The following is a 20951-nucleotide window of genomic DNA, read 5'->3' on the forward strand; positions in this document are numbered from 1 at the left end:
CCGAGGGTTTATACTGAACTGAGTTAATTGCATCTTATGATGACGAAAGTAGCTGTTTTCATGTGTCTCATGGTTATTCCTTGTTTCTTACGGGATGGGAAATCGTCGATTTTGCTCATTGGCGTAAATGTCAAAGGTGCCAAGAAAAGCAGTGTTGGTTCACTTGGAATTAGCATATTTAAACAGATTCACTTCGGTTTTGTCATGGAGAGCGTATGCAGAGATGTTGGCAGAAATTTTGTTTGTGTGTTTCTTGGGAAAATGAAGAAAGAGGTCATTGTGAAACATCTGTAGACTCAGCCTCCCTATCAGAATAATTGAAATAACTAAACCTAATCATTAAATAAGAGGTGGACATAGGCTTCCTGGGTTTCCTCCAAGGAGAGAGAACAGCTAACATATCCCTGAAATCTGCTTATTCCTATTCACTACCTATATGAAGTGCTTGGGAAATGTTCAGATACACCAAAAGGTAGTATCTAGAAAAGGAAGTGTATAGAAAACTGATAACATAACTGATAACTAAGTTAGGATGATTTGTGTGCACTGTGCTGTCTTTGCACTGTCTGGTCTTTATTGTTATGACCCATATGTGACCAGAGAAATACTTTCTAATGTCAGTACTGTATTGATCTGAATCTTTGGAGGTACCGAATCTGAAGCGAATTTCAGTTCTCAAACAATAGGAATAGATTGTATCAATGTAAAAAGGCAAAAATTGAGCTTATGACGGTGATTCCCACCCAGCCCCGCAGGTCCCAGTTACACACAGAGCTGGATAACGTGGCCCTTCCTTTGCCATATGCAGCTGCTGTGTTGCTGCCCCTCAGCTGGAGAGAGAGGCACTGAATTCAGAAATCTCTGTAGCCTGAAGGCTCAGGGAGATCTTCTCAATGTACAGAAATACCTGAGGGCAGGCTGGAAAGAAGACGGGGCCAAACTCTTCTCAGTGGTGCCCAGTGGCAGGGCCAGCGGCAACGGGCAGGCAGAAGGCTCTGTCTGAACAGAAAACCCCACCTTTTTACGGTGAGGGTGACCGAGCGCTGGCACAGGTTGCCCAGGGAGGTTGTGGAGTGTTCAGCCTTAGAGACATTCAGAAGCCGTCTGGACATGGTCCTGGGCAACCAGCTCTAGGAAGCCCTGCGTGAGGTTGGGCCACATCACCTCCAGAGGTCCCTTCCCACCTCCAATGTGTGCGATTCTCTTCCTTCCAGTATTTTTCCCTCATTAGTTTGTCTAAAATTGTACTAAAGGCTTTTGCTAATGAGCTCAGATAGTAACAGCTCGTTGTCAGCCTAGGCAGCTCTGCTTAAACCTCCTTTTAGCAGTAGTACTGGTAGGAGGTGAAAGCCCCTTTGTGCTGCATTCCCTCTCCTTGCAACTGAGCAAAGACTTAAGGAAAGGGTTCAAGGAGATCTGTAGTCTCCCCGTATCAGCATCCCTAAATTGCTTATGCCTTTGACTCATCCTGCAGCAAACTCCAGAGCTGTGTCTGCAGTACGTGCCACCTGTGGTGACAGCGCAGCTCGGCAGAGACCTGGTTGACAGCAGCTTCAGCAACGTCTCATGCACTGAAAGATCAGGAGGGAGGAAATGTACATCAAGCGGTGTCCAGATTGTTGATGAATAGAACTTAATTTCATAAATTTTCTTCAAAACCAGCAATAAAATAGAACAAAACGTTATGGGCAGTGATATCCTTGCCTCATATGACTTCTAGTACAATATTGTGCCACCTCCATAATTACTTCTATGTCAGGTATAAAAATACTTGGCACATACTAACTGCATGTTTGTGGATATTACCATTCTAGATTTACAAATGAAGGACCTGATGCTCATAAATAATGTGTGCTATTCTCCACAATTGAGTTAGGTGCTGATAGAGTCTGGAATGAAAACCCTGTGCTTGTATTTCTGTCCTTTCCCGTATCCGTCTGGCTCATCTTCACCTTCTGCGGCGCCCTGTTTAGTGAGGCTGGAGTAAAGACTTCTCAGAGCTTGTCGAAAAGTGATTTTGATCTTAAATGCTCCCAAAAAGCCAGAGTCTTTGGTCACTTGTTGATATTAATAGTTCAGGAAGATGGGTGGTTCAAAAAAACACATACTTACAAGTAACAGGGTGCCCTCACAGTAAAGAAAATGTAAGGTGGTGTTGCCATAGCCAGTATTAGAATGAAAGCAGCCAGGATATCAAATGCTGGCTTGGTTGATGTAGCTGTTGACAGGGAGAGGATCTGGGAGGTCACAGAGTTGGTGTTTTGCTCGTTGTAAATGTTTTGGCTGCCCATCCGTCTTCCTGAAACATTTCTGGCTGGATTATTGGAAGAACTCCATTGTTTAAAGAAATGAGGGACAGATGTTTCCTTTTTAAAGAAATAATCTGCGCACTTCAACAGCCACAAGTTTAAGAAGCTGTATATAATCAATGTATTGGCAAACCTTTATCTGCATAGTGCTACAAGACATTTCCTTCTTGCTAAAAATCAACATCACTGAAACAGATAAACTGCCTCAGTATTACAGCATTTTCTGGTTTTATTAACATTTTGCCAGCAGCAAGCAATACAGATGCTAAAGGTTAAGGTGTGCTAGGAGGGCCCTACATAGCTATTAATTTTATTATAATTATTTTTTAGACCTGGAGTCACTCGGCTTATGAAGGAAAAGTCAAGCAACTCTGGAAAGAAACTCTTTAAAATCTTAAATGGACCGGTTACACTGATCATGTCATGTTTTGATTGCCAAAAGTAGGTTTCGTTTCTGAATTCGTAGAACTGCGTTGGAAGAAACACAGACAGGACAGACATCTGCTTGGTCAGGGATGCTTCAGGAAACGGAACTGTCAAGGCCTAGGTTTTTAGAAAAGTTTGCTTTTTAAACATCTTCTTATGTTTCTTGTAGTGAAGATTTTGAGGCACTTTGAAGTAAGTTTTGTAGCACCATCAGTTAAGGTATATAAATAGGAATCAGGAATTAAAAATGCCAGTTTCCATTTTCCATGAACAGTTTAGAGGAGTTTTCTGCAGCCAGCTGAGGTAGGTGCAGTTAAATATCGTTTGTGTGGAGCACAAACTGCTTCTGGAAATCACTCAATGAGATGCTGTTAGCCTCAAAAATATTAGAATTTCGAATTGCAGTTTAATCACAAGAACATTTTTTTTTTTTTCCCAACCTTTACAAATGCAGTTTTGTCTCAAACACAGGACACATAATCAAAAACCTAATCTAAAAATTAGCAAACTAGAAGGATCTTGGACAAAATTAACTTGCTACGTGGATAAAGCTGTGGGTTACCCTTTCACTTGTCTATTGATGAGACAGCACCTGTATGCATTTCAGAGAAAAAAGGTAAAATGATGACAAGGAAACTGGATAACGTGACTTCTACTTGGTCTAATATATCTTTGTGTCCTCTGGAGAGGCCAGCCTTCCTAAATAACAGCTGTTAAAACCAGAGCAAATTTAAGACAACATCCAGTGCTTGAAAAATTTGCTCCAACCTTTAACAAAAGAATGCTGGATATCGTATCATGTAACCTAAATAAAACCCCAAACATAATAAAATTGAAAAGGAAATATTGTGATATCTACAAAGAGATATGTGTGGCCCTCCATGCCAACTCTATATCATATATAAGAAATAAAACTCAAACCAACCAACCAAACCCCAAAACACCAACCGCATCTGCTAGTGTCCAGAGCACCTTCTCTCATGTGGGAGATCAGGGAGCTTTCAAGGTAAGTGTTGTGAGAGTGACTCTGAATTCACAGCTTGCCATACCAATGGCAAAAAATTGAGGCTGGCGCATTCAAAAGTTGATCTCTTGCCCAGTAGCACAAACAGCATTTTTCTTTTGACAGCATCTTTCAGAAAGGATGTGGCAGGAGAATAAATTATGTAGCAGTTGCATACAAGGGAGGGAGGGTGTACAGAGTAGCAGAGCAAGAAGAGAGCAAAACATGACGATAGTAAAGGTCATGGATATTTTTTGTTTTTCAGAGGGAGCATATGCAGAATTGATCGGTTTGTGTCTGATGTAGTTTTGCTGTGATTTTTTTACAGAAAAACATCCTCTGGTCTGTTGCTGATTGATGGCTCAACCCTGTTAAGATCTGAGCTGTTTCTGCCTTTACCTCTGTGACTGCTGCAATATCACGTTCTTTTTTACAGAACGATGTTTACGTAGATATCTTTATTGTTCTAGTACTACCTTTTTCTTTGCAGTCTTCAAGGATCTTGGAGTTGTCATTCTCTGTGGTCCATGTCTCTGCCTCATCCAGCCTCTTGTAGCTGCGAACTGTCTGCACCAGCTTCTGGGAGGGTTGAAACCTCCCACTGGGTGTCCACTCCCAAGTAGTTCTGAGATTGACTGAAATACTGAAAGAAATGCAGTGACAGCCTCTCAAAATGAGCATCGTTCCCCATTTCCTTGACATTCATATGGATGATCCTATAAATAATAGAATAGATCATGCTGAGCTAATGACCAATCCAATCCCGGTGGTACCGTATCTAAAAGGATTAGCGTCCCTGCCCCCAAGCTTATTAACAATTAGAGAACTGGGTATTTAGGAGTGATTGGTAATTTTGTGTTCCTAGTCTAAAAAGGGGCATGTGGTAGATGCTTTTCTGAGGATCCGCTCTTGGGAATTCCTCAAAATTTAAGGCATGGGCAGCTGCCCACTACCTTGTCAAACACAGCTGGAGAAGAATGGGAGATAATGTGATAGAAGAGGATGTCTGCTTCCTTGGGCAGAGCTACATTAGTAATCCAAAATATTATGCCGATCAGAGGAGAGAGACTGACGCTAAATTTAGATCCAGGCTTGACCTGCCAGAAGCCCAGGGCTGCTCAGATTTGAACTATTGATTTGGCCTCATGAGATCACGACTGGTTTTTATTTCTGCTTGTAGGAAGCGGTTTTGCCCAAGCAGCAATAAATGCAGCTGGTAGGGAGCCAGAATTTGCCAAGTTCAGTTGACCGGTGTGTTTACTGAACTAACCTAAATATTATGTTTGCTTTATATATCTTGATATGTAACTGTTAACCAAGAAAAAAAAGTCTCCAAAGAATATTCCCCTGCTTTTTTCTCAGCTTCTGCTTCTCTGTTAATTAGTACTCTTTGAGTATTATATGCTCTCAGCAGAATAAAAGCTGATAAAGATTGAAAGAATATATATTTTTAGAAAAGAGCTGAACTACAAGGTATGTATTACCAAAACGGCACAGAAGAACTGAGCATAAACCAAACCAACACATTTTATTCAATATTTTTAAGAGGAAAAGGTCGTGGGGTCCATCCCCCCCCCAAGTATTGATTGGTGCTAAACTGGGATTTTCCTGGATTGCACCTTCTCCTTGGAGGGTTCTAACGTGCGTGGGAGATGTTGAGAAGGGTGGGTGATGTTGGATGTATATATGCCTGAGTTCCTGAGGACGGCAGAAATAATGAGGGACAAAACTACATGCCAGTTAATTTCAGACCCCGGCTGACCTCAGCCGTTTTGTGTATTTTGTATGTGCTGCCTATTTGTGGTTTTGGTTTAGAGATTTTAAAGTTATTATTCATATTCCCGTGTGAGTGTTAGGGAATAGAAACTTCCTTAACATATGTGGGGAACCATATAGAACCACAAAGGAAAAAAAAACCCAAACAAAATGCAAAAAATGTGTTCCTCCAGCAAAATGCTTAGGGTACTGAAACAGTGGCCTAAAGTCTAATAATGCACACTTTGTAAATCACCATTGAGTTTTGGAGCTTTTCGGGATTAAGAGGCGTGGATTCATTGAGGGTGTCTCCTGCTCCTGCCGTCAGCACTCGGTGTGTTTCCGCATCTCCGACTGCACCAGGGTGGTGAACACCTTCTTGCTTTCCATGCAATGTATAGCAAAGTTTCAGTATCTCATCCTGAAGGAGCACAACACACCAAATTTCCAGGGCATGGTAATTTTGCATGTTGAAAGCCCCTTTCCTTTTTCTTTTTTTCCCCTTTCTTTCTGCGGTACTCTGGATTCTGGCTATTTTTAGGTAGTGAAGAGGTGAAGCCCAGGCAGGACAGTTGGATGCAAAATCAGCTGTTTGAACCTCACCAGAAATGCAGATTTCTTAAACGAGTCCAGCCAGGTGCATTTATTCGGAGTTTCCAGCACATGCAATCATATTGTTTTCACATGTAAATATGTCTGACAAAACCAGACTTGAAGGAGTTTAAATATTAGATTAGAGAGAAGCCTTTGGAAGTTAAAAGTACATATGCATGATGATATATTCGTGACCACACAAAGTTCTGTGGTTTTAGGTCTTCCCAGGAACTCTGCCTTGCTGTGTACAGAAGGAATGGTACTAATCAATGAGCATCTTTCTTGTTTTCATTTCCCCCCCCCATTATTTTTCATTGTGTAACCCTGTGCCTTACTATTCAGATCAGGATTTGAGGATGAAGTTGTTATTTTCCTCTTTGGCGTTTCTGTAGGACTCATCACTACAGTATTTCAGTGCTTCAGATGTTAATTGATTTTCATAACACCCTACCGAGATGGAGTATTATTATTAACCAGGGAAATGGAGCACAAGGAGATTGAGGTCAGAAGTACTGCTCAGTTAGAACGCCACGTTTGAGACACCTGTGACCTGGTTTATTTATTTTTTTAAAGTATTCACCTACAACTCTTGAATTCCTTTAATTTCAATTGTAAGTAATTCTGCATTTCTCCATATTGAGTCAACAGCTGTAATACAGGCAGCCGTATAATAAGGAAAACTCAGGCGACCACTTGTGGAACTTTTTGCATAACCCAAGCGCCTGGTTTCATGCAAGAGCTTTTGAGCAGAAGTGGGGAAAGGATCCGAGTCTCAGCACAACATTGAAATGTTGTGACCCAAGAGAAAAAATAATTCCTGATGTACACGCCTAAAGATTGCCCCATATTTCTCAATTTTGGGTGCCTGTGTACCCTTAATTTTCTTTGAACATTTATTGAACGTAAACAATTTTCTGTTCTCCTTTGTATATCTGTACCTTCTGGCGTCAAACGTCCACAATCAGCAGCATCTTAGTGGGAAATGGCAGCGATGTGGAGGAGTCGGTGTCCCCGGGCGGCTGCTGCACAGCTGCGGAAGCTTCGCTGTTTTAAAAGTGAGACGACTCAAAGCAGAGAGCTTGTTCAGTAGGATGGCAGCTGTCACACAGTCGACATATGAAGAGAATTCTTTTCCTCAGTAGAATATTGTTTCTCTGAGTTGGCAGCACAGGAGTGATTGTTAGAAGCGAGAAAGATGGTTAAATCTCGAAATGCTTTGATAGCCATCTCACCTGCGCTTTTTTTCCCCCAAGAAATTAACTAATCATGACTTTCAGAAGAACAAAAATCCTCTGAAAACCTGAATTAGGATAACTTTAAAGTAATCTGCTGTGGTACTCCTGAGAACAGCACTGTTAGCAAATTCTGTCTGGAAAAGGGTGGAAACTTAACCAAAATATTTTTAATCTATTTAAGAAGTAGTTCTGTAGTTGCGTTCATTCTAATTCCTTGTTTCTCTCATAACGTGGGTTTATAATATTTCAGATGGATGTTGTCTTTTGAGAAGGTGTTAATTCTGCTTTTCAGATTACATTTTGTTTTGGGTCCATTTAATTGTTTTCCTTTAGTTTTTAGAAGTGTCTGTTGTTAATAATGTTGAATGAAGACTCTGCTTCAGGCTCCTTTTGACTTAGTAAAGTTGAATTTGCATTTGGGCCTTTACATAAACGCTTTTTGGTTCTACCTCAGGTATGTACCTTGTCAACTTCTATGTGCTCAATTATACGTTGACCTCTCAGTTGAAGAATAGACAGAAATAGAGGGAAGTCAAACACAATTTCCATGCTTGACAGAAAAGTGACGGATGTGCTGGATGTGGTGGCCTTGCCATACCTTTCAAATCTTTTCACTTTCGTGCTGAAGAATTGATGGAACAGATTTTTATGATGGGCTTGGTAACTATGCTGTATTGGTAGATCTTAAACGCTGTTTAAGGCATCGCCTCACAGTGTAACTACCTTTCAATTATTACAATGATTTAGCCTCTCTTATGTTTGAAAGCCGTGTAAATGAAAATACTTATTAAAGAAATCTGATTAGAGAACTGCTTGTTATTAATTTTTGTATTATTACTCTGTGTTTAGCTGCATGTGATTTAGACAGTGTGGTTAGTTTTGGTTGCTAATAGTTCACGATGCTTAGATGTCCTGAAAATCACTATGAAAAGCAAAAAGCGTGTTTATTTTCTCCAGCAGTAACAGTTAACATAATAAAAACATCACCTCTTTTTGTAAGCTTCGCTTTTCTTAGCACATAACAACATAACAACAAAATACTGATCATGTTGTTGTCTTGTACTAAAGATGTTATTGTCAAGCAAAGGGAAAGCAACAGTTGCGATCACTGAAAATCGGGACAACGTAATTGGATAAATTAATGAGGGCAGAGACTCAGAGAAGCCATGAACTTTAGGAAGAGATTTGAGAGACAAGGAAGGGGAAGACGTGTAGGTGCAAGAACTGGGAGATGGTGCTAAGTGCAGAGAGGGATGCGGAGGAAAGATGAAGCCGTAGTTTAATATGGAGGGTCGGGAGAATCTAAAGAAATGAGAAGACAGATGAGAATAGAAGAAAATCAGATTAAAAAAGCCCAAACCACACTTTTAAAATTTTTTTTTCTGTGATGCTCAACTGAGTGCTGTTAGATAACAATTACAGTGACGTTTACACTTGGGACTGTAGCTATTGTTTTAGCTGCCATAGCGGTGAAGACAGGAATGCAGAGATGGGTTTTAATGTCAGAGGTGGCTCAGGGTGACATGCTGGTGTGTCCTCGTTGTGGGTGAGCCCAAAGGAGCCGGTGCTGGGACCCGCTGTGGGGTCCCGGCCAAGCCCCTGGCAGCTGCTGCAAACTGAGGCTTGATGGGATCAGGAAACCACCTAAATCCCTGAGATTACCTGGTTGTTGACTCCAGTAGGTGTAAAGAAGCTTTTTTATGGAGAGTGCTGGATTTCAAACTGCAATCTGAGTGTTTTGATGCTTTTCTATAACAGAGATATTTGGTTTTCAAGGTAGAAGTATTTATAAAGGATTTATTTTCTAAGTGGCAGGTGAGAATTCTATTGGGTTTTCCTTTGGGATTACAAGGTAATAGAGAAAAGCAGCGTTTGATGTTTACTAACCTAAAGATACCATCTCAGGCTGAGAGTAACCGGAACCTGAAAAGAATGGATTAACTGTTGTAATTCCAGCTCTGACACTTTGACCCCACCTCATCACACACACAGTGGTATTTTTCAGGTCCAATTGCCACGATTCCCATCTTTTTATAGAAATGCAGTATGGTGAGCATTTACTACTTCATCTAGAGAGCGAAGTATGGCTAGAGAACAACAAAATGTGGGCATTTGGTGTCGTTTTTGCTGTCTGTGATGTGCAGATCATCCCCGCGGAGATGATGCAGAACTCACAGCAGCCTTGGATCCTTCTGCAGCAGCAGCTGCTTCCCAGGGGAGATTATCTTTGGGCTTCTAAAGTGGCAGCTGACACGGGGTTTAGGCACCTGGACCCTAGTTGCTTGTTAATGTAAAAATAGAATTGAATTGGAGACGGTAGGGGGGAAAGACAAGGGGGTTTGTCTGAAAGTAAAACATTTTCTGGTATTTCTGGTTTTGTTCTTCTAAAGACCACTTAATGGTAAACTTTGAGCATTTCAAAGTTATGGGTCTAATTTGTAATGAACACTGGTTGTATAGTAGATTAATGTACGTTTTAAATTAATGCCTCTGAGCTTTCAAGAGAGAGACAGTCTAATTTTCTTCTTTTTTTCTTCACTCTCGGATGATAAATACAGTAAGCATATGTTCTGTGGTAAAAACGCACCTACAATTAAATAACTCGTCATTTCCTAGGAGTTTTAAACTCGAGCTGTAAGCCCGAAGGACAGAAAACATGCCACGTTGCTCTTGTTACACTGTCAAATTATTACTGCGTATGAGACTAGAGGATTTTCGGTTTCTTCTCAAAGCATTTTTGGAGGATGAGTCAGTGAAGCAGTTATCTAATGTGGCCACGTTGACTGCACATACAATTTTATATTCTGTTCTCTTTAATTACACTGTTACTGGGCTAATACTCTGGGATTTTTCTCTCTTTTTTACAGGATTCTGCTCAAGAGAGTGTCATTACACGAGATATTCATCGTACATTTCCAGCACATGATTATTTCAAAGACACAGAAGGAGACGGTCAGGAATCTCTATACAAAATCTGTAAGGTACAGTCAGGACTCTGAATTTTAACGTGTGTTCCATATTTTGCTATGTCTGTATTTTGCCCTGCTAACCCTGTTTTGATTCAAGTCACTAATCAGTAAGAGTTGAAAGCTTTATTTAGATTGCACATGGAGAGCGTAGTGTTTTCTGCAGGACCGGATATCCTGAAGTATTTGATATAAGCTGGCATTTTGTATCTCCTGAGATGCAGGTGAGAAGGACAAGGCACAAACGAGATTTCCTAATGAACAGTCTGATATCAGAGGTCCAGCTCAGCAGAAATGTGGAATAGTAGGAGGTTTTTGCTTTGCTGGTGCAGAGGTTGGCAGAGGAAGAGAAACCTCAGAGCAAACTCTGCCATGAGCTTAAGCAACAATATCCCTAGATAATTACCCAGAGAACAAGGTAGCTGACCTTTCCACAAGCAACGTGTTTGTGTAGCTTTTCACTCATAGCTCTCAGATCACCTCTGATCAAAGAAAAAAAAAAAAAAGTAATTTTTTCCAATTCGCACAGGGGGAGGCTGAGGTACTAAATGAACAGATTTGTTGAGCTTATACAGACAGACTTTTAGTGCTCAGGAGAGATCCAGAAGGTAGAATATTGCAGCTAGATATGTTGTTCTCTGCCTGACAGTTGTACATTTTATTGTGTTTCTGGCAGTCAGTTTTCATTTTACATTTTTTATTTTCTGTGTGTAGAATAAATGATTGTCTTACCCAAAGCCATTTCCACTTCCCTTTTCCTCGTTACTCAATTTCCACCTCCAATTGATTAATAGACAGAAATGATGGAGGTGTCATAACAAGCAGAAAAGAATGTCCTGCCTTTGGGGTATAATAATACATATTCCTGTTCTCCAGATAAATCCTATGGTGATACAGACTCCTATTGAAACAACAGTTTGCATGACTGTTAAATATAGCTGCTTAGGTTACATATATTGAAGTTCATTATAATGAATAATTCACACACACACAAAAAGGGAAAAATAAAGGAGCAGAGAGAACTTTGAACCAATTATATTGATCTCTCACTAATATTGGAGGACTCTAGAGGGCTGCAAGAAAACCATTCCTGCCAATCTTGGGAAAGAATAACTAGGACAATGCAGATAATGATGGGCTTGTCATTTTGATATCAGTTAAGTGAAAAATGATGGAATGGCATTCAGCTTATTGAGAATTAAATGTGAGAAGTATATTATAATGAGTGCCTATGAGTTTACTGAAAATAGATCTTGACAAGCTAATAAAAGAAAAATGAAAAAATACAGGTTTCATTGGTGAAGGGAATTTTATCAAAATTGTGTAGAACGTGTAGTCAGTCATGCAGAAAATGTATAAATGCTGGACAAGTTAGAAAATGAGCAAGGTACACATTAAATAATTAAAAACTAGTTATCTGGCAGGTTACTTAACAGCAGCGCTGAATATATGTATTTCAAACAAGGCGTCGTGAAGATCACTTGTTAATTTGATGTACTCTGGTTAGTCACCTAAAAGAAGACAGAAAAATCGTTTCTGATAAAGATATCTTGACACAGTGAAAAGGGGAATGTTAAATAATGAGGCATTAAAGGGTGTCTAGATAGATGAATCTTGTGTAGGAATAGAATGACTTGAGTAACTCAGTGTTTTACAGCTGCTGCAGCTGCTTTTGTGTACGGGGCCAGAATGAAAGCTGGATACTGCCGTGCTGGAAAGAGCCTGTATGAGTTCCATGAGGATGGGAAAAGGATTTGGGAAAATACTTTGAGGTTCTTAAGGACGTGGTTAGTGGTGAAGTTGGCAGTGTTGGTTTAACGGTTGGACTTGATCTTAAAGGCCTTTCCCAATCAAAATGATTCTATGGTTCTATGATTTGATTGAAAAGCTCTCAAGAGTAAGTATCTCAGTCTATTTTGTTTAAAAAAGAGAAGACTATCTGTCTGAACTAGAAGCGACTTAGAAGAATTATCTATCCAGCAGGCAGCGGCAGAGAGACAGAGATCTCAGGCTTTCCTGGGCTTTCTGTAGTAGAAGTGAAGAATTCTACTTATCTTCCAAAGCCTTCCCTGCTCTCGAGGCCTCTGCTGCTCCTGCAGAGAAAGTCACTGCAGATGTTGGTCGTCGTTCCTCAGGTTTCTTCAAGTGTGTAGATCAGAGGCCATCAGTGTGTACATCGAGTTGAGGACTGCTTTTCCCTTGAAGAATTTTGTATTTATTCTACCTACCGGTGAATGCCCTCTGCCACTTTGCTGCTTTCTCTGGCTATGAACATGTTCTGCATAGCGTCTTTGCAGTCAGCTTTTAATTTACTGCTCCGAACAGCTTTGTCTCATCAGCAGACTGTTACTGTGCTATTTTTGTGTGTTCTGCATGATTTGTGAGTATTTTCAACAGCATCAGCCCTGGCACAGCTTTTTGTGAGGTTCTGCGAGTGACCTCGCATTCATTCTGTGGGTGAAAACTGTTTATTCTTACCATTTGTTTCCTACCCTTTAATCAATTGAGTGCATAAGAGGATCTTTTCCGATGGCAGCTTAGTTTCCTAAAGACCCTTTGTGGAGGGATCTCATTGATGGTTTATTAAAATCCAAGTGCTCCTTGCTACAAAGAAGGATTTGGGAAGCATTTTCTCCTGGTACAACAGCCATATCCAGTCTTCAACATTGAATTATTCATCAGTTTACTGATTTTATTCTTGATGGTTTCTACCTACTTGCCAGTTTGGAGATCAGACACAGCTGCTCTCCAGGCAGCAACTTCTCCCTCATCCTTGCCCTGTTTGCTTAAATGGCTTTGGCTCCATTCTGCAGAGGACCAGATCTCACTGGACCTCAAGTTTATGACTGATTTGGTGAGTTTTAGAGAAATATTGTGAAAAGCTAATTAATTTTCTTCTAAACTTATCGTTCCACTGCGGAAAAAAAAAAAAGTGTGTTGAAAGTAATATTATGGTTGCTTTGTATTCCTAGAATAACTTCTAGCAGAGGTGCTGTGCACTCATGCCCTTCTTCTAATATGAAAGCAAGGTATTTGAAGAATGGGATTATTGAATAAGGCTAGAAAAGGTCTGTCCTCAAGTGGGAGGGTAAAGAGCTGAAGAGCATTTTCTTCATTCCCCACTGAAATGGGAGATGATCTGAGCTGTCAGTTAAAAAGGAAAACCATTAAAAGCTCACTGCCTCATTTTAACAGGTCTGTCAGGTTTAGTTCCATCTCTTCAGAACAGTAGGAAATCAGGAAAGATGGAAACTTTTCCAGTTGCAGAACATTTTATGTGACAAAGTATCTAAAAATAAACCTTAAGGCTGACAATGGTGATAAGGAATGGAAAGAGTTCCAGATTCTAGATCGGAGATTTCGCCAGAGGACATTGCGTAAGCTGGATTTGCACAGAGCAAACGTCTTTGGGAAGATAGCTCAGTTTCTTGCACGCTTTCTGTTTAAATACCATGCGAATTCGAGCTCGCTCTCTGCGTTACGGTGCACAACACAATAGTACTCTGGCCCTGCTTCCGCGCGTGCAGATGTAGTTAAACAGCTCGATGCTCTGGGGAACCAGAGCACTTGGCAGAAATAGTCCCTCAACTCTTCGGAGCGTATACAGTGCAGAATTTAACGTGAAGTGTGTTTTCTCTAATTTTCTGATTAAAGTTACTCCTGTTCAACAACCAGCCACTGTGACTTTAGCAGGAGAAAGGGAGGATGTTTCGGGGAACTCGATCAGGTTAGTGAGGTGAGTGGTTACTGGGCTAACTGCAAAAACAGACACAACACTTCCCTGTTTTTCTGAAAATGATTGAATTACTTCTCAGAGATTCGAAGCTGGTGTGTTTTCTAGTAAACAGAGGAGCTGTGGAAGGAGATGAATCATTTGTATCATGACTTATTTTGTTACTAAATACTTCTGGTTGATGAAATGTGTAGTTTTTTCCTGATCCCAGTCATAGTTGCTTGCAGGTTTTATGCACAGGATGAGGGTATTAGCTGCTTTACCAGGAAACAAAAAATTCCGTTTCAGTTGTCATTTCAGTGCCTATCTGCTTGTTGGTCCCTGCATTAGCAGAGGCAAAGAAAGATAAGCTGGTTTTCAAGCAAAGCCGATACTGAATGGGCTCCAATATGGGTGTTTTTGCTTTCTTTGCTGTATAATTGAAATGTGAAAATGTCTTTGAGTTGCCCTTCTGTGAGCAGGAGCTCCTATACCGTGATAAGCTGTGAATGATGGATTACTCCTCGGCTCATCCTTCAGCGTGGCAGGACTGCTGCTCAGTGCTGGCCTGTAAGCTGATCGACTTCCATCCTTTTCTCACAGTTTTGTTTCCTTTCCATTGCAGCATCCTTTTTCAGATGATCGCCTCTTCTCAGCATACACCTATTCTTCCACATTTCCCAGTCCTTGATGTCTCCTCAAATTTACAAATGGGAAATTTCAGTGTAATATTTGTCCACCTTGCTTTAATTATTTGTCAGAGAGCAGATTTCTTTCTTTCCTATAGGAATCTGTTTGCCAATTTTAGAATACACATAGGAGCATAAGCAGAATCAGTTAAGAATTATTTTTCATCTCTTTTTAGTTGTTTATTTTCCTTGCTGTTGGGTTGAAGAGCAATTCTAGTAAAAATCGTTGGCTTGTTTCACATGGAGGATTTTTAACGTTATCTTGCCTTCTTCCGCTCACGTGTTAACGAGGTTCCTTCTCTCTACATCTGTGCTCAGCAATGGAGCAGCAGAGCTGTTGTTGCGGATGGGGATTCTGCCGAGACCGTGCTAGTGAAAAGGTCGGGATGGCGAATCTCAAAGGCTGGAAAGGCTTTAGTGCATTCAGAGGCCTGCTTGGGTAGATGGGAAGATTTCTTCCTCCTCTCGGCCCGTGGAGCTCTGGAGGAGGCACATTGTGTAACAGCCACGTGCCTCTCCCTGACACTCGATCAATGAGTAACCCATTGCTAAAAATACAGTTTTCAGTTAACACAGAAATTCCTGATACAATGTGATACATCCTAAATGCTGCGCTCACAGGAATATCATGACTTTCAGACTGTTAGTGTCGTAATAAATTTAGGTGTGGAGTTTTAAATCATACTATCACTGAAATTATTCAGTGACCAATTAGGTCATAAAATACCTTGTTGCATGAGAAGTCCACATCAAAGTATGGATGTTTTCCTGAGTCAGTCTGTTTTTCAGACACTGTGTAAGTTCTTTAATTCTACTGACATGGCCTTCAGCACACAGCTATGTCTGTATGAAACACTGAGTGGATTCCCTAGACCATTTCTATCGTTTGGCAGCGACACAAAGGGAAGTAGTGAGAGCAAACCAAGCTTGTAATTCTCCCCCAAAATTGCATTTAGTTCCCATTACATTTTCCTTTTCCTTGGGACACAGAAGCTGGATGTCTTGCGTAGCTGTTAACAAGCGCTGTGCCAGCGTGCCTGGCGCTTTTCAGAGAAGTGAATGTTTCCTGTGCCAGAAGAGGTTGTTTCTGACAGGAGAGATGCCGTCACTGCGGGTGGGAGCTGGAGATGCGCAGAGCCCCTGCTCCTGCCTTTCCCTCCGCATCACCATGCGGGGAATGAACACTGCAAATGGGAGACCTGGGTATGGGGCAGACGCCAGAAAAACGCTTTTCAGGAGCCCTCTTTAGTTTCTAAAGTAATCGTAATGTTTAGTTTCTAACGTCTCTGAGTTACTATGGTAAAGGCAAATTGGCGATATGATTGTAAGCTGGTATTTGGTAGTTAGTGGTTTGCGTTTTCTTGTTTTAAGTACGTTTAAACCTTCAGCAAGTATAAGCAGTTGTTTTCTTGCTTGTGGGGCTGGAAAATGAAGACAAACATTTCATTCTGGAATTTGAGACATACTCCTTACTCTTCCTTTTTTAAAACTGCTGGGACTCATACGTAGTAGTTGCAGAAATCCCAAATCTGAGGTTTTCAGTTCAAATCAACAGCCTTTCCATTCATCTTTTAAATGCTCCTTACTTGAAACTTTTCTGCCTACAGAACATCCTCATCTTGGGAGATTTTCCTCCATGAATTACTTTAGAGAAGAATTTCTGTCCATCTCTGCATCCTTCATTCCCTTTCCCAACATGCAGGTGGTTCTCTGGCCTTGACTTCATTTGAGAGACTCTGTTGCTTCCAACGTATTCACTTTCTAATGATGTTGTACTAATAATTGCGTAGTAGTTCTTCTCTTCAGAAGGCAGATAACGCTTAGAAAGACATTTTAATTCAGTGAGCGAGATCTTCATTTGGTTAAAATGAATGAAATTAGGCTTCAAGTCAGAATCTTCATTAAGACCCATTTATGAGACAGAATATTTAAAATCTCAGTGAACTGGAGTGTTGTGATTGGAGGTTGGCCAAGAGCTGAAGAAAATAATAACCCAGAAGACTGTGACATTATGGCAGGTTGTCACGGGAAAAATCCCTTTCTCCTGAAATTCTGACTTTACAATGGCTGCAATGGCAGCATGGGGTTGGAATTTTGCTTGGTTTTTGTATTTCGTGTGGAAAGACAAAGTTAACGCTCCTTGGTCCCTTAAAAGGATAAATCTTAAATAATTAATTTTAGATTTTTTGTTAATGTGATATTATGGTGCTATCTGTAGGCAGCATCCTTATTTTTGAGGCTATTCCAGTTAATTACATCATATTTCAGCTATATCAAGTCCCATAGGTTACTTAAAAATAATTTAAAAAGTATAATTGGAAATGTGATATGCGTAAACCTTCAAAAACCTCTTTGCTTTGGGCAACTACAATGAAACAGTGTTGATTTTAGAGCCTTCATTAAAAAATAAATCTTTAGTTGCCAGGATTATGATGCGTTGACTTAAGAGCTGAATCTTCCTCAGTTTGATCTAATTCTCGTGAGGAACTGCAGTTAGAATCTAAGTGTCTGATAAGAGCTGCTTGTCAAGATCAGATTCTGGAGAAGGATCTAGTGGAAATTCAATTCAAAAAGCAAACAGATCAAGCAGTTAATTTTTCTTTCGTAGCTGTTGGCTGCTTCAAAGATTTCTAATGGTGATGCCCTTTTACTGGGGCCCTCAGACACTTTTCTATATCCTAGGTATATCTGTGTCCACTAATTAATTTAAACTATATTTTAAACCAAATTACCCGGTACTTATTGATTTATAGTTCCGTGGATCACTTCTTTTTACCAATGTTTCAAGTTCGTCATCTCTTCTTCTGACTTAACCAGTTTACGTGGTTTATCTTTCCCACAAGATTTTGGGTAAATACTGTCTATTCTTAATAAATTTTCAATATTTTTGTTCCTTTTAATTTATTAGCTCTTCTGATCTTCCAGATCCTTTAACACATCACCTGTTAGAAATGGTTCCAGCAGGATGACAACCCCTGGGTTTCTTCTGCCATAAAACAGACACAAAGAATGTTCGTGGGGATTTTCTGCTCTAGTTCAGATACAACTTTTCTTCCTAGATCATCTATTTCCTAAGTAGAGGCGCTGCCTTCCTCCCCTAGATGTGTTTGGAAATGGATTTATTACTAGTTTAAATGTGTCTAGGAAGTTGATTATGAGAACATTTCTTGGTTTTCCTTCATGTTTTTATATTTAACATGCAGAGTGAGGATTTATTTGCACGCTCCTCCATTTCCCCTCTTTTGCCATAATTTCAACTTCTTCCACAGTCTCAGAACGAATATCTATTTATTTCTGGTAACTATTTTTTAATCTATTTCTGTTTTGGAGGCAGTTTGTTTGCTCCAACGTGTTGATTTCTCAGTAGTTATTTTAAAACTAATTTGAATTAATTTATTGTTATTTTCAGCAAATCATTAGCTATTGTGCTAATAATGCGTCTCACAACAGAGAGAACCCCCAGTGTTGATAATTTGCTATTAATCTTTCAGCCTGGAAGTTTCTAAAGGAAAATAAAAGCGGTTTTATACAATAAGAAGAAATCCTAAATCAGATTTATTATTTGTAATTCTGCATCTCTGGTTCGAAGTGGAGCTGGCCTTTCAAAAGCGGAAATAATACCTCTCTTAGGAATCCATAAACTCATGATGATGATGATTAACCAGTGGATGGTTCCAATTAGTCACATGCAATATTAATTGAAGTGTTAAAAGCAATTTCTGTTAATTCAGTGCTTAGAAGCTAAAGAGTCATTTTAAATCAACTTTTTTCCAAGAGAGTGTGCTTTTGTTCCAATTCAGAGTTTTGTATCTGCTGTTGTACACTTCTGGAGTTATTTTTAAGAATTTTCCTGTTGTGGCTGGAGCTGGTTTTGGCCTCTAAGCAGATTGTAATGGTTCATTACTTGTTTTTTCAATAATTTATGTGACTAGTCTTCTTGTATTTGCTTGACCACTGAAACTGAGCGATGAATTTGGATTATTTTCACTCAGATTCTAGCTAATTCTGTAAAACATACTTTAAAAACATGTAACCAATATAGACAAATGGCAAAGAGCTGTAAGTCACAGTTCAGTTTTACACAAAGCTGCAGATATAGTAGGAAATATATGGATGAGATGTTTAGAAACAGTGACCTTTAAAGGAATACGCAGGTTGTATTCTTTACAGAAATCTGCTCTTCTGGGATCACAACAGAATTCCTTATAAATGTTTCTTTCTTAGTTTTTGCCCATCAGAATGAAAATGGTTTAAAGATGTTATGTTTTGGTCTCTGTTTGGCCATTTCTGGCAGAAATTACTTGCAGTTATCTGCATACCGTTGGCTGGAAAGGAGTCACATCTCTCTTGGAGTCACGATTCCTCTGTCCTTTTGGAGAGGCAGGTTGGTCACCCCCGCGCCTTGCAGGACAGACGCGGGTGGGTTTGGTTCCCTATTGCACCCCGTGGTGTGTATTCACCATCTCTCTGCTCACTGAATTCGCAATCTTGATTTCGTTCAAAAGAAGATAAGCACCGTGTTCCAGTTCCAAACGTTCTCATCTGTAAACAGCCTCGGGGGCGGTGTTGGGACAAGGCGCATTTTCTGATTCAGGTGGCTCTTTCCTCCCCGAGGAACCTTATCCTTCTGGTTCCCCTGGCCGGGACCCTCCTCCCTGCCTTATCTCTGGGGATGTGTCTCTCTGCGATGTCAGTCCCGCTCCTGCTTATCCTTCCGCCACTTTCCTCAAATTCTTAACATCCTCTGACATCTCTTTTAAAACAGTATCTGTCTTCTTGTCTCGGAAAAGCGAGGGGGAAGGAAAGGTTGGTTATTTTAGATTTGTTTTTTTAAGAATAAGGAAAAAAAGGAGCATGTCAGTCATACCGTAGGAAAAATGAGTTGTGTTCATTCTTCAGCACAAAAAGGACATGGAAAAACCCTTTCTTTAGAAATTTTCAGGAGGTTTTTGAACAGCAAACCTCAATTCCTGTACTTTTGTGAGGTCAGAACTGGTTTTTCCAATGACAAATAAGCCTTTCCCCACAACACAGACCAACCTGGTTTTTATAGCATATTTGTTCTATTGTTAAAGTTATATCATTAGTAATCTCAGCAGAATGATCCTTGATTTAGGTGAAGGGAAATGACATCCAACTCTTTTGAAAAATTGTAAAAATAAAAATTTACAAATGCGGCACCTATGGAAGATTGAGGGTGCCCTGTAGATGTTTTTTTGGGTGCCCTGTAGATGGTTTTTTGGGTGCCCTGTTGATGTTTTCTTGGATGCCCTGAAGGCCGGTGCCAGAATGGTTACAGCTTCGCTCCCTCTATGATTTTAGCCTTCATAGAGCTATATATTCTCAGTAGCTCATTGATTATACCATGTTTTGAAAACGCCTGTGTGCATTTTAAATATATGTTGACTTTGATTTTTTCTAGGCATACTCCGTCTATGATGAAGACATTGGCTATTGCCAGGGACAGTCTTTCCTTGCAGCTGTGCTTCTACTTCATGTGAGTTAATTGCAAAATGAAAGCTTTGATATTTGAAACCAAAGCAGCTTTAAAATCAGTAGTACTGTAACATGCTATTTGACAGATATTTACTGTTGTTTATTTGTCTGTATTCATTTTCCTCTTGTTGCTTTTTGGCAAGTAGTGACTAATGGCATCTATCTATGAATGCAGATTTCCTTTAGCTAGGAGAAATCCATTAAATTGTCAAGTACTTCTGTGTCAAAACCTGAAACTGATTTGTTACATAGTAATATTTTCTTTTAATTTACTTGTCATGTAGGTGAATTCCCTTTGTGTTTATGAAGAATTTAGCTTTGGGAGCTATTCTCGGAGCAGCAAACCAGAACAAGCAGTCTCATTAATTTTCAGTGAGACTTGTTATCCGGAAGACATTTTATAAAATCTTTTGCATGAAAGCTGAATTTTAACCTTGCTATTTTAGCCTATAACCAAAAACGGTTTGAACTTTGATCTGTTGCTTCCTATATACATGTGTGTGTATGTATAGAGGTAGATAAATACACATATATTTTTTTTAGTATTTGCAAGATGCTTTAACTTTGAAGTATCAGTGGAAAAGCAGCAGATTCAAGTAGTATGGATATTGTAAAGAATATCTGAATAAACCACCCAAAACCTCAAGAACAACTCTTACTCAGGCTCTTGCCCGCCTTTGCTGTCAGGCTTTAATTCATAAATTATTGAACCGGGTTGAAATACATTTCAGATTGTGGGTTTGCGTTGGCTGTTGGTGGTAGGTAT

General features: G+C 39.9%; 1 protein-coding gene across 3 annotated transcripts in view; it reads left to right on the forward strand.

Moving 5' to 3' along the window:
• RABGAP1L (RAB GTPase activating protein 1 like) overlaps positions 1–20951 on the forward strand; it is a gene marked incomplete at its 5' end in the record, with an annotated part of 227171 nt that overhangs the window by 115699 nt on the left and 90521 nt on the right. For all 3 annotated transcript variants that reach the window (XM_082054685.1, XM_082054683.1, XM_082054684.1), the window contains 2 exons: positions 10190–10303; positions 20112–20186. In XM_082054685.1, coding sequence (XP_081910811.1) covers positions 10190–10303; positions 20112–20186 — 189 coding nt within the window. The remainder of the gene's footprint in view (positions 1–10189; positions 10304–20111; positions 20187–20951) is intronic.

Source organism: Streptopelia decaocto (assembly GCF_964273445.1).
Source record: "Streptopelia decaocto genome assembly, chromosome: 5".
Classification (NCBI taxonomy): Eukaryota; Metazoa; Chordata; class Aves; order Columbiformes; family Columbidae; genus Streptopelia; species Streptopelia decaocto.